The sequence below is a fragment of the Pelobates fuscus genome, chromosome 2, assembly GCF_036172605.1.
Source record: "Pelobates fuscus isolate aPelFus1 chromosome 2, aPelFus1.pri, whole genome shotgun sequence".
Taxonomy (NCBI): domain Eukaryota; kingdom Metazoa; phylum Chordata; class Amphibia; order Anura; family Pelobatidae; genus Pelobates; species Pelobates fuscus.
The window spans coordinates 141,194,931-141,208,296 of record NC_086318.1 but is presented as its reverse complement, the minus strand read 5'-3'; the positions used below and the strand labels follow the sequence as shown (position 1 = coordinate 141,208,296).

General features: G+C 38.3%; 1 protein-coding gene across 1 annotated transcript in view; it reads right to left on the bottom strand.

Annotated features, from left to right (window-relative positions):
* The window catches only part of LOC134586877 (probable cation-transporting ATPase 13A5), a 145,596-nt gene that overhangs the window by 13,958 nt on the left and 118,272 nt on the right, over window positions 1-13,366 (bottom strand). Inside the window, exons 22-24 of the mRNA XM_063442780.1 lie at window positions 5,937-5,979; window positions 3,881-3,990; window positions 2,517-2,613 (exon numbers count right to left, since the gene is read on the bottom strand). Of these exons, the coding sequence (XP_063298850.1) occupies window positions 2,517-2,613; window positions 3,881-3,990; window positions 5,937-5,979 (250 nt within the window). The remainder of the gene's footprint in view (window positions 1-2,516; window positions 2,614-3,880; window positions 3,991-5,936; window positions 5,980-13,366) is intronic.

Sequence of the window (13,366 nt, the reverse complement as noted above, 5' to 3'; positions counted from 1 at the left end):
GGGAGTTAGTGTGATAGAGAGAGGGGGTTGTGGTTGTGGCAGGGTGAGCGTTCTGAGTGACTGACAGGGAAAGTGAGGGGTTGACAGTGTGTGTGGGGAGGAGTGGCATTGGGTATAAATGTTGTGCTAAACACAGTCTCCACACAGAGTAATGCCATATTATATATCTGGGCAGAACAGGGGGCAATAATACACATTCCCTGGTGTTCTGGTGGATTGCCTGGTGGTCCACTGGGCTAGGGAGGAAGTCAGAGCGCAAGCTAGGGACAGCAGAACTACGTTGAATCGTGGACCACCAGGGAAGGATTTCTAAAAGGCCTTGCAGGGAGATCTGTTGATTGCCTTGATCACCAGGTAATCTGGCACACTCACCCACAGTTTCGCTGCAGTTATTAGGTCACACCCAAATTCAGACTAGAACTGATTTTGTGTCCTAGTACCCTCTTAGGAGAAGGACCAAGAAAAGCTTTTGATGAAGTAAGCATATACAATTCAAGTTGTATCAATTGGTTATGAACAGAATGTCAACAAATTTAAGTGTTTACACTCACTGAATTATGGTGAAATTAAATATAGTGGAGAAATTAGTCCACAACTGCAGAAATTAAAAACCGTCCACAACTTTTCTCTGACTTGTCTTTTTTGACTAAACATTGTATTTTATTTTTAGTTTAACACATTTCATTGTTTAATGAAAACTTTAAGAGTAGAGATAGTGTTGGCTGTTCTCTGGTCTGAGATCTACAGGTTTTTTTTATTATTTTGCACTATTAGTACACAGGCTCTATACTTGTATGTTTTTTTTAATCCCCAAAGTAAGTTTATCAATCCCTCGCGGTGCCTCTGCACTCTAACATTTTCTCACGTTAAAATATCCAATGTACTCAGTGAAACCCCTCTGAATATGTAATTAAGTAACTTACACAGTTAAACATTTAAAGGGACAATAATTTCAAAACCATCATCAATGTATTATGGAACTTTTTTTCAGGCTTTTTTTATGTGTAGTAAATAGCTCACTGATCCAAAATAATAGTAAAAATGCTCACTCTGGAGTTAAGGTATTAGTTTTATATGATGATGTTAAAAGCCTATGAGCAACACTAAACATCACAATATTTATAAAAGTACCGAAATAATACAGCTTGCCATTAAAGTAGGTAGGGCAAAAGAGGACTAATTTGGGGAGAGCGGTGTGGGAGGGGGGGCACCCTGGGTGACAGGTGCTAAGGAGGTGCATAGAAAAAAAACCTCGCACCAAACCTACCAGTAAATATGTGTGTGTATATGAATGTGTGTATGAACTTGTATGCATATACACTGATCGATCACACCAATAAAACCATCTGCCTAATATTGTGTAGGTCCCCCTCATATTTTTGATTTGTTGAGGTATGGACTCCACAAAACCTCCACAAAATCTATGAATGTGTCTTGTGGTATCTGGCACTAAGATATTAACAGCAGATCCTTTAAATCCTGTATGTCACAATGTGGGGTCTCTATGGATTGGATATGTTGTTTCAGCCTATCCCACAGATGCTCATTTGGTTTAAAATCTGGGGAATTTGGAGTAGGTAGTACTTCTTTGCATAGTGCATCCTGTTGTCATCTCTTCCCCGGGTAAATTACATCCTCCCACCTAGCCATCAACCTGATCTAAAAGAAAATGTGATTCATCAGACCAGGCAAGCTTTTGCCATTGCTCCACACTCCTGGTCTATCATGACCAGCATTAAGTTTTTCAGCAATTTGAACTACAGTAGATTTTCTGTGTGAGCGGCCCAACAGGCTAGACTTTTCTACCCACATGCATTATTGAGCCTCATGAACATGATACCAGTTCACCAATATTACTTCCTTGCACCACTTTTGGTAGGTACTAGCCACTGCATACCCAGAGATGATCTGATTCAGTCATGTAGCCATCACTATTTGTTCCTTGTTAAAATCACTCAGATTGTTTTGCTAGCCCATTATTTTTCCAACATAAAATCAAGAACCGACTGTACACTTTCTGTCTAATATATACCCCTTCAGAAGTGCCATTGCAATAATATAATCAATGTTATTCACTTCACCTGTCAGGGATTTTAATGTTGTGGCTTACCAGTGTATACAAGTGTGTATGTGTTTGTGTCTGTAAATGATTTTGTGTATATCAGTTTACCATATCAGTAAATATGAATTTCTATATGAATTTCTGTCTGTATACAGATGTGTCTGTGTGTGTGTGTGCGCGCATGTGTGTAAGTATGTGTATGTATATGTATATGAATGTGAGTATGTGCATGTAATTTAACTAACAAAAAAGTGGTTGTAGGGTGCAGAATGAGACAAATTGAACACATTATTTTTTGGGATGAGGGGTATGACAAAGCACATTTTCATCCTGGGTGCCATTAAGAGTTTTATGTTAAAGGGTTCATGGGTCTTTAGAGTAGGTAAGATTGCAAGTGCCTGAGGAATCCAGGTTAGTGTCAAACGATTTCTTACTGAAAACCATTAAGCCATACCCAAAACATGAGCACTATGCAGTAGATTCCAATCAAATTGTACATCGTCAAGAATTTAAACATGGAGAAAGAGGTAACAAGAGCACTCCGTCCTTCCCTGAGCATGACAAAAACAAAGAAAATAACAACATTGGTTATGAAGTACAAGTCCATATTTACAACACTATATTACTGCAGCTTGTAGTAACTTCTACTACAGCATATTAATGTTGTTTGATATGCACAAAATAATCTGATAAAGAAAATAATCTGATGAAGAAAATAATCTGATGAAGTGTTAGAGGAGGCAGCGCATAATTTCTAAGCAAGGGCCCTCTTAACTTTTTCTTACATGTAAAAGCCTGAAAATAAAATAAAATGTTGCCCCAAAAAATTAACAAATTTAATAATGTTATTAGTTTTAATCTTTAATGCAGGCTCTTAATCAAGGAAAGATACAACAAAAAGAATATATGTTGTAAAAATATTAAGAAACAAATTGTATCAAATAGTCACTCCTACAAAGTAAATTTAGCCATCTGTTACGCCTTACAAATGTAGGTTTCACCACCTCAGCTGACTACTTAGGGCAATATCTATGGAGGAGCCCATCGCTATTAGGGAATTATTAAGCAATAGTGGAACTCACTACCACACTACTGAGCACTGCATACCTATTTCATTTTAAGTATACCTGAGTTAAAGGGACACTCCAGGCACCCTGACCACTTCTGCCCATTGGAGTGGCCTGGGTGCCAACTCCCACCACCCTTAACCCTGCAAGTGTAATTATTGAAGTTTCTATCAGACAGCCACTAGAGGGACTTTCATGTTCTTAGAACACGAAAAGTGTTTTAAACGACGCTGGACGTCCTCATGCTATGCATGAGGACCTCCAGCATCGCCGGAATCCCCATAGGAAAGCATTGAATAATGTTTTCAATGGGGAGGTCTAATGCATGCGCGCGGCCATTGCCACACATGCACATTAGGTCTCCCCAGCCGGTTGACATCGTTGGGGGAGGAGCATGGGCAGATCCTGACCCAGCACCGAGGGACATGGACGCTGGATTCCGATAAATGGGGTGGGATGGGGGGTGGGAGGGAGATGGGCACTGTAGGGTCCTGCAGTGCCAGGAAAACGGATATGTTTTCCTGGCACTGGAGAGTCTCTTTAAAGATCTATAATATATTTTAAAAGTTACTCAAGTCTATACTATTTTGTATTTTGTACTCTCTTTTTTTAAACATGTTTATTTTTCCTTTTTTTCTTTATGACAACGTATATCCTTATGACAATGTGTATCAATTAGCAAATAGCAAGTAATTGAAAAATATTCAATAGAATGCTGTAATGTTGTAACATCTACATATAAAATGCTTACTTGATTAGCATGGGAACACATTCAATATTTGGAATTCTTGAAGTAAATGGGGATGCAACAGATGCTTCCAGTTCCGACAATGAAATCCCAGCATGAGCCACCTTAAGTGCCTATAACCAATCACCAGTTAGTCACTATTTAACTTGAGAGCACTGCTGCTATTAGTTCAGTTAATATCAACAACATTGTTTGTAAAATTGCATCTTATATATTCAGAAAAAGTAAGTCTAACAATTGTGGATGCATACATTATATGTAAAAGAAGCACCCCCTTTGGCACTATAAAGGGGTGCAAGCTAAAAACTTTAGCTTGTTAGAAGAATGTAGAGAAAGTGCAGATCTCAATAGAAATTGGCATTATTATGAAAAACGCTTTTTACACTTCATGGCTGTCAATCAGACAACTGATCTTGTTACTTCCTGGTTGTTTAGCTCAGTAGATTCAAACTAAAGAGGAATACAAATGCTTAGAGCAACAGCCTTGCAAAGGTTTCTCCTTGTGGTGCATTGGGGGAATCCATTATTGCACAACCCAGAAAGTCTGGTCTGAGAAGAAGGGTAGGGCTTGCAAAGGCTGCAGACAAAAGATCTGCATCTTTTGCAAGCTAATTTTAAATATACTCCTCATGAAAAAAAATGGAGTATATATCTACTAAACAGTGATATTTTTTGGAGACAATGGAATGTCCCTTTTGCAAAAGATTTAGAAAATGTATTTAGTTTTAATTAGTATAGAAACTAAAATAAAATTGTGTGCATGATCTGAATAACAGTCGGGGCTAAAGCTTGCTAACAGAGCTATCAGAGAGCATTGCAATCTGGTGTATTCAGCACAGGTTACATAGATTTGTATTTATCTCTGCTTGACATTTCACCCCAAAGAATAATATTTTCATGACAAAAGAAACTGCAAAGGGAAAAGGGGAGATTGCAGCAGCTCTATAGTCTACAGCTCTATCACTGGTTAAAGTTTTGGTGAAATGTTGAATTATTTACCAGAGGGAGAAAATAAAGTGAATTTAAAGTGAATTTCATATTTAAGGTTGTTAAACTGATGTAGGATTATTCACTAAACACTGTTAGGGTTGTGGGTAGGGGGTTGTAGAAAAGATGAGTAAGAAGAAAGAAGACTTCTGATGGTAAGTATAATTTTTATTTTTACAGGTATTACTTTTATTGGCCATTAGGGTGAGCAGGGTACTATAGTTATTACATTTTCATTTGGAATGGGGAATAGGGACCCCTACTCACCTGGAGGGAATTACATTATTTGGTACAGGTGGACAATGGCATGTCCACCTCCATTATTTAATTATTTAGATGGGTGGGTGACTGGGAGTGACACTAAGTCCCCCTTAGCTAATATTATTAATCAGGACCCACAACTAACACCAATGGGTATAATTATGGTGGGTTCTGAGATGGGACATGAGGTTTTTCCCTTATATTATAATAGCCCCTACTTGCTGACTAAGGTTGGGGGAAGGATAATGAACTGGGATCTGTCCACTCCATATTATTTATTTGACAGTCTCCCCTGATGTCCGTTGGTGAGACTACTTCTAACCTGTTATTTAACAGGACCCGTCCTCATAGAATAGGGTCTTTTTAGCAGTAGTATGAGCGGGATTTTAAACCTCCCATATAGTAATATTGGGTTTTATTGACCCCATATGCTTTTTATTTACCTTTTTTTTTTTTTAACTATTTATATCTAATGTGGTGGATGGCCAGCAAGCCAGATTTTTTTTTTTTTAAATCTGTGCCAGGTTTGAAGCATTCAGTTCCACATTTCAGCTGTCCAGTGGCGTTTAGCCTGGCTGAAATTCTGACCTAATTCAGACTCGTTCAGGGGCCTGAATTGCTAAATCTGGACATTGTTGAATAGTGTGTAATGAGTGAATTAATATTTTAGTGCATTACCCTGAAAGTATTACTGACTTAGACAATTTTTCCAGTTTGTGTATTTTCACTTTATAAATAACCTTGACATTCTACCTGCTTATAGCAAAGTGTGGATAAATATTATAGATCCATCAGATAATAATCTACTCACCCCACAATCATTTGCTCCATCTCCACACATTCCAACATAGAAGCTAGAAACAAAACAAGACATCATTATTCCTGCTGATCTAAACAGAATATAAAAGCATAAAATTGATTTAAAAATGATACTCGAGGCTGTTTATTTTTGCTGGTATATAATATATATATATATTTTTTTTAATGAATTAAAATGATAATAAGAGAAATCAGGTAGAAACAATGTTTTAACAAAATACGGTAATATTATTTTCAGATACTCAAGCTAAAGTTTACTTGCATTTTTTTTTAACATGTGGAGATTTTGGAAATGGATCACAGTTTTCAATGCACCCTTGACTGTTACAGGAAAACAAAAATGGGTCAGCTTCATGTGATGTCAGCGGCAAATCAAAATTAATCACAATTATTCACTAAGGCCTCTATTTAATATTTTTGACTAAGCATTTCAAATGATTTCATATTTTTTAATAAACTTTTAAAAGGATTTAATAGCTTGACAAATATGTTAAAGTCATTTGTTTCTTTAGTCATATAATCAAGGCATACAAGCAGGTACAACTGCAGAAAACATACAATAGACCACATAAGCAGAACAATAATGACTTATGTAACAAGGAGACAAAAGATGATAACCTGAATAAGGAAAAGCATCACACTTAAAGGGACACTATATTCGCCAACATTTTTTTTTTAGCTTAATGAAGCAGATTTAGTGTATAGGTCATGCCCCTGCAGTCTCACTGCTTAATTCTCTGCCATTTAGGAAGATTTTTTTTCTGTTTATGCAACCTTAGCCACACCTCTCCTGGCTGTGACTCACACAGCCTGCATTAAAAAATGGTTTCACTTTCAATCCGATGCAACTTGCTTTAAAAGTTTTTTTCTCCTTCTCTGTAAATTGAACTTTAATTACATACAGGAGACTCCTGCATGGTCTAGCAAGCTACTAACAGAGCAGGAGATAATGCATTCTAAATAAAAGAGAACTTGCAACAAAGGTAGTGTAAATATTAGATGCCTCTTTACGGGAAGTGTTTAGGAAGGCTGTGTAAGTCACATGCAGGAAGGTGTGACTAAGGCTACGTTAAAAAAAAAAGTGATTTAACTCCTAAATGACAGAGAATTGAACAGTGAGACGGCACGGGCATGATCTATACACCAAAACTGCTTCATTAAGCTAAAGTTGTTTTGGTGACAATAGTCTCCCTTTAAGTCTAAAGGGTAACAAACCTTGTGCAATATTAAGACAATAAAAAAAAAACAACATAAGAAAAAGGTGGGGACGAGAATGGAGCCAGCAAATCCTGTGTGGATATAAAAAAAAGAGAGTTGCAGCCAATAGAAAGTTGCAGACCCAACAAAAGAAATCTAAAACCCACCTAGAGATTCAAAAGGTAGAGATGCCAGTCCAAACTATGGTGCAACTTGACCTTGGTTCTGAGATCAAATAGATAGAACTAAGGGATAGAAGTGCTCTGATTTCAAAAGCTATCCCAAGCATACCAAAATAAAGCACTAAATAAACTACCTGGGGAGGATGTCACGAAAAGTTCAGTGGACTGGTGTTCCTCCACTTTCCTGAGCCATTGACCAATGGTAGAAGGTTGCTAACTTCCAATGAAGGTGAATAAGGGATTTGGCCACATTAACCAAGTGTCTCAAGTAAGGGTTTTTACACATTTCGATAAACAAATCATGGTGGTGCAACATGATAAAGGCAGGAGTTCAGCAACTACAACATGAGTAACTATTGTTTGATTCATATACCAAAGCTGGAATAGTACAGGACTGTCCCACCATTTGTGTATATAATTACCTAAGTTGCCCCCCACCACGCCAACACTCATTGGGTATGGATGGCATTAAAATCTTAAAAGCAGATTCCAGGAAACAGAAGGAAATGGAGCACTTATGGCAGTGGTGTGGTTTTGTGATAAATGCAATTCACATCCCCATTGAGAAGTATAACTAGGTAAAGATTCCTCATTGGGCACAGTGAGTAGGTTATAAATCACTGATATAATGTTATTGGGCTGGCCCTGTACCATACACAGATTTTCACAGTTGTATGCCAGAGTAGGGGAGACAAGTGTGGAGGAAATAAAATGCTGCAGCTAATGATAACTCCACCTATTACACCATGCCGGGAAGCCACCAGTGTGTCCAGGCATATGAAAGAAGATGATGGGCTTGAATTACAACTTCCCATCCCAGTTGTAAATGTTCATGTTGGTTTAGGCATTGGAGCCTGGAAGGGCCTATTATGAGACGAGGTAGAGGGGAGAAGAACACGAGGAGAACTGTCTACTCCTGACCAGCCTATCAAACACCATAAGCATAGGACCAGTAGTGAAGTGCATGTGGCAAGCACTGGGATATTTGGAGGGGGTCTGTTCATGGCATAGTACCCAGAGGTATGTATGTTCACATCTTATAAGAGGACACCCATAAGGTATATAGTGAGGCCCTCCTTCAATCAAGACCCTAGTTAAAGGTATGTGACTTCAAGTGTGAAGGCCCATACCCCTATACATTTTCCTAAGAGTGAGAGATACAAATTGAAACCTCAGCATACCTTTAGGCAACTGATGCAAATAAGTACCGTAATTGTTTCATGGAACGAGCCCCTTAAGTGTGCTACATGATGAGTGATCATTCACATACAAAAATAAAGAATTTTGATGAGTTTAATATTATAGTTGATAGAGCAGCATAGATATCTATTTCAGTAGCAAGGGCTGGTTGTGAAATTATGGGTTCTCAAATTAAAAACCAAGAGGTCATCCACATACGCAGCAACAACTTTATGGTGGACAGAGCCTGTGAGAAATCCCTGGATATTCAAATTTATTTGAATATCATTTAGAAGGATGAGAAAATTAAAATGAACAACAAGGGGATGGGGCAGTCCCGATGACAATGGCAAGGACAGAAATTGATCTAAGTTTACCTACGCTTGTGGGTTGGCATGTTGGCATAGAGGTCTAGTATCCACTTTTGCATTGATTGACCAAAACCAATGTGCTAGACTTGATCATACAAAGACATAAAGTGCCTGTAACAAGTGTGTTAAATAATGATAAGCTTAGAGTCATGTCTACAAATGCTCGGAGTTTAGGGAAGATCCATGAACTTGTGGCAATAATGGCAACTGATAATATAGATTAAGCCACTGTTACTGAGACATAATATAATGTGCAAAATGACTGGGACATAGCAATACCAGGATAATCTTTATATAGAAAAAACAGGTAGGCAAGAAAGGGGGAGGGGTGGCCCTGTGTGTGAATCACAGCATAAAATCTAGCTTAATAAAAGTTAGTGAGGCGAACATAGAGTCCGTTTGGGTTACGTTAGAATTTGATAATCACACAGTAACTCGTGTAGGTGTGATTTATAGGCCCCCAGGTAAAATAGAAGAGTTAGATAATATACTAGTAGAGGAAATAGCTATAATGAAAATGAAGGGGGAAGTTATCATCATGGGTGACTTTAATCTTCCTGATGCAAACTGTGAAAACCAAAATAGCTGCTTGTGCCAGCAGCACCTATATTCTAAACTCCCTACTAGGATTATCTCTAAAACAAGTCATTGAGGAGCCAGCTCGCAAGAAGGCCATACTAAATTTAGTGTTAACAAATGGAGATTTGGTATCATATATTACTGTAGGTGACAGTTTAGGATCCAGTGATCATCAGTCAGTGTGGTTTAATATTAGAACAGTGACTGAGTCACACCACACAAAAACAAAAGTTTTAGACTTTACAAAAAAAGACTTTTCTAAAATTAGAATATGTGTAAAGGAGTCATTATCAGACTGGAGCATTTTAAATTGAGTCCAAGAGAAATGGGATTATTTAAAAGTTGCACTGCTGGAGGCAACAGAAAAATGCATTAGGCTTGTCACTAAAATCAAAAAAATTAAGAAATCACGGTGATACTTAGCAGATGTGGCCAAAATAGTAAAAAAAAAAGTTAGCATTTAGTAATTATTAAAAAAAAAAAGAGGCTAAGCAAGTTATAAGAGCTTCCAAATCACACACAGAAGAGAAAATAGTCAGTAAAAAGAAGGGGACCAAACATTTTTTTAGATACATAAATGAGAAAAGGAAAGCAAAACAAGGATTAGTTAGATTAAAAACAAAAGAAGGAAGGTGTGTAGAAAATGATAAAGGTCTAGCTAATTGCCTCAATTAATATTTTTGCTCAGTATTTACAGATGAAAATGAAGGAAAGGGACCTCAGTTAGGAAAAAGGACAAATTAGTCATTTAATACATGTGAGTTTACAGAGGAAGAGGTTCTATTTCAACTGTCAAAAGTAAAGACAAATAAGTCAATGGGGTCTGATGGAATACACACAAAGTTATTAAAATAGCTTAGTGGTGTACTAGCAAAACCCTTAACAGTTTCATCTAACCAATCATTGTTAACAGGAGTAGACCCAGAAGATTGGAAGTTAGTGAATGTTGTGCCCATTCACAAGAAAGGTAGTAGGTAGGAGTCTGGCATCTATAGGCCAGTATCCCTTACTTCAGTAGTGGGGAAAGTAATGGAAACCATGTTAAAGGATAGGATTGAACATCTAAAATCACATGGATTTCAAGATCAGAGACAACATGGATTTACTTCAGGGAGATCATACCAAACTAATCTTATTGATTTTTTTGATTGGGTAATTAAAATAATAGATTAGGGTGGTGCAATAGACATTGCTTAACTAGATTTCAGTAAGGCTTTTGACACTGTTGCACATAAAAGGCTTATCAATAGACTGCTATCTTTAAGATTGGATGCCAATATTGTTGAATGGGGAAGGGAGTGGTTGAGTGACAGGCAAAAGAGGGTTGTAGTTAATAGAGTATATTAGAAGCATGGTCTTGTTATCAGTGGGGTACCTCAGGAATCTGTACTTGGATCCATTCTCTTTAATAATTTTATTAGTGATATTGCAGAAGGTCTTGATGGTAAGGTATGTATTTTTGCTGATGATACTAAGATATGTAACAGGGTTGATGTTCCAGGAGGGATACGCCAAATAGCAAATGAGTTAGGTAAACTAGAAAAATGGTCAGAGCTGTGACAGCTGACATTTAATGTGGATAAGTGCAAGATAATGCATCTTGGAAGTAAAAACCCAAGTGCAGAGTACAGAATATTTGATAGAGTCCTAACCTCAACATCTGAGGAAAGGGATTTAGGGGTACCGTATATACTCGAGTATAAGACGAGTTTTTCAGCACATTTTTTGTGCTGAAAAACACTCACTCGTCTTATACTCGAGTCAGTTGTCTGTATTATGGCAATTTACATTGCCATAATACAGACATGGACCGGGGGCTGTCAGGAAGCTGTAACTTACCTTCACCGCAGCTCCTGTCAGCTCCCTTCTCTCTCCTCCGTCCGTGCAGCTCCCAGGTCAGCTTCCTCTGCAACTCTCGCGAGAGCCGCGGTGTCAGAGCGTTGCCACGGGTTACCGTGGCAACGCTCCGCGCGGCCGCGAGAGTTGCAGAGGGAGCTGACCTGGGAGCTGCACGGACGGAGGAGAGAGAAGGGAGCTGACAGGAGCTGCGGTGAAGGTAAGTTACAGCTTCCTGACAGCCTCCCTCCTACAGCCCATCCACTGGACCACCAGGGAGTGAGAGCCCCCCTCCCTGGCCAGCTAACAAGCAGGGAGGGGGGACGAAAAAATAAATAAAAAAAATAATAATAAAATAAAAAAAAATTATAATAAAAAAATAATAACATAAAAAAATATATATATTACAATAATAATTAAATAATAATAATAATTAATAAAATGCCCACCCCACCAATGCTCTGCACTCACACACACACACACACTGCACTCACACACACACACACACACACTGCACTCACACACACTGCATTCATACACACACTCATACACACACTGCACTGCATTCATTATATACACACACTGCATTCATACACACACTGCATACACACTGCATTCATACATACACAGTGCACTCATACATACACACTGCACTCATACATACACACTGCATTCACACTGCACTCATACACACACTGCACTGCATTCATTATATACACACTGCACTCACACACTGCACTCATATACACACACTACACTGCATTCATTATATACACACTGCACTCATACACACACACTGCACTCATACACACACACTGCACTCATATACACACACTGCACTCCATTCATTATATACACACTGCATTCATACACACACTGCATTCATACATACACTGCATACACACTGCATTCATACATACACACTGCACTCATACATACACACTGCACTCATACACACACTGCACTGCATTCATTATATACACACTGCACTCACACACTGCACTCATATACACACACTACACTGCATTCATTATATACACACTGCACTCATACAGACACACTGCACTCATATACACACACTGTACTCATATACACACACTGCACTCCATTCATTATATACACACTGCATTCATACACACACTGCATTCATACACACACTGCATACACACTGCATTCATACATACACACTGCACTCATACATACACACTGCACTCATACATACACACTGCACTCATACATACACACTGCACTCACACTGCACTCATACACACACTGCACTGCATTCATTATATACACACTGCACTCACACACACACACTGCACTCATATACACACACTGCACTCATATACACACACTGCACTCATATACACACACTGCACTCCATTCATTATATACACACTGCATGCATACACACACTGCATTCATACATACACATGCACTCATACATACACACTGCATTCACACTGCACTGCATTCATTATATACACACTGCACTCACACACTGCATTCATTATATACACACTGCATACACACTGCACTCATACACACACTGCACTGCATTCATTATACACACACTGCACTCATACACACACTGCACTCATATACACACACTGCACTCCATTCATTATATACACACTGCATTCATACACACACTGCATACACACACATCATTCATATACACACTGCATTCATACACACACACACACACACACACACTGCATTCATTATATACACACACTGTAAATAAATATTCAGTTAATACAACTTTTTTAGGATCTAATTTTATTTAGAAATTTACCAGTAGCTGCTGCATTTTCCACCCTAGTCTTATACTCGAGTCAATAAGTTTTCCCAGTTTTTTGGGGTAAAATTAGGGGCCTCGGCTTATATTCGGGTCGGCTTATACTCGAGTATATACGGTAATTATTTCAGATGACTTAAATGTAGGCAGACAGTATGATAGAGCTGCAGGAAATGCTAGCAGAATGCTTGGTTGTATAGAGAGATAAGCAGTAGAAAGAGGGAAGTGCTCATGCCATTGTACAGAACACTGGTGAGACCTCACTTGGAAGTAAATA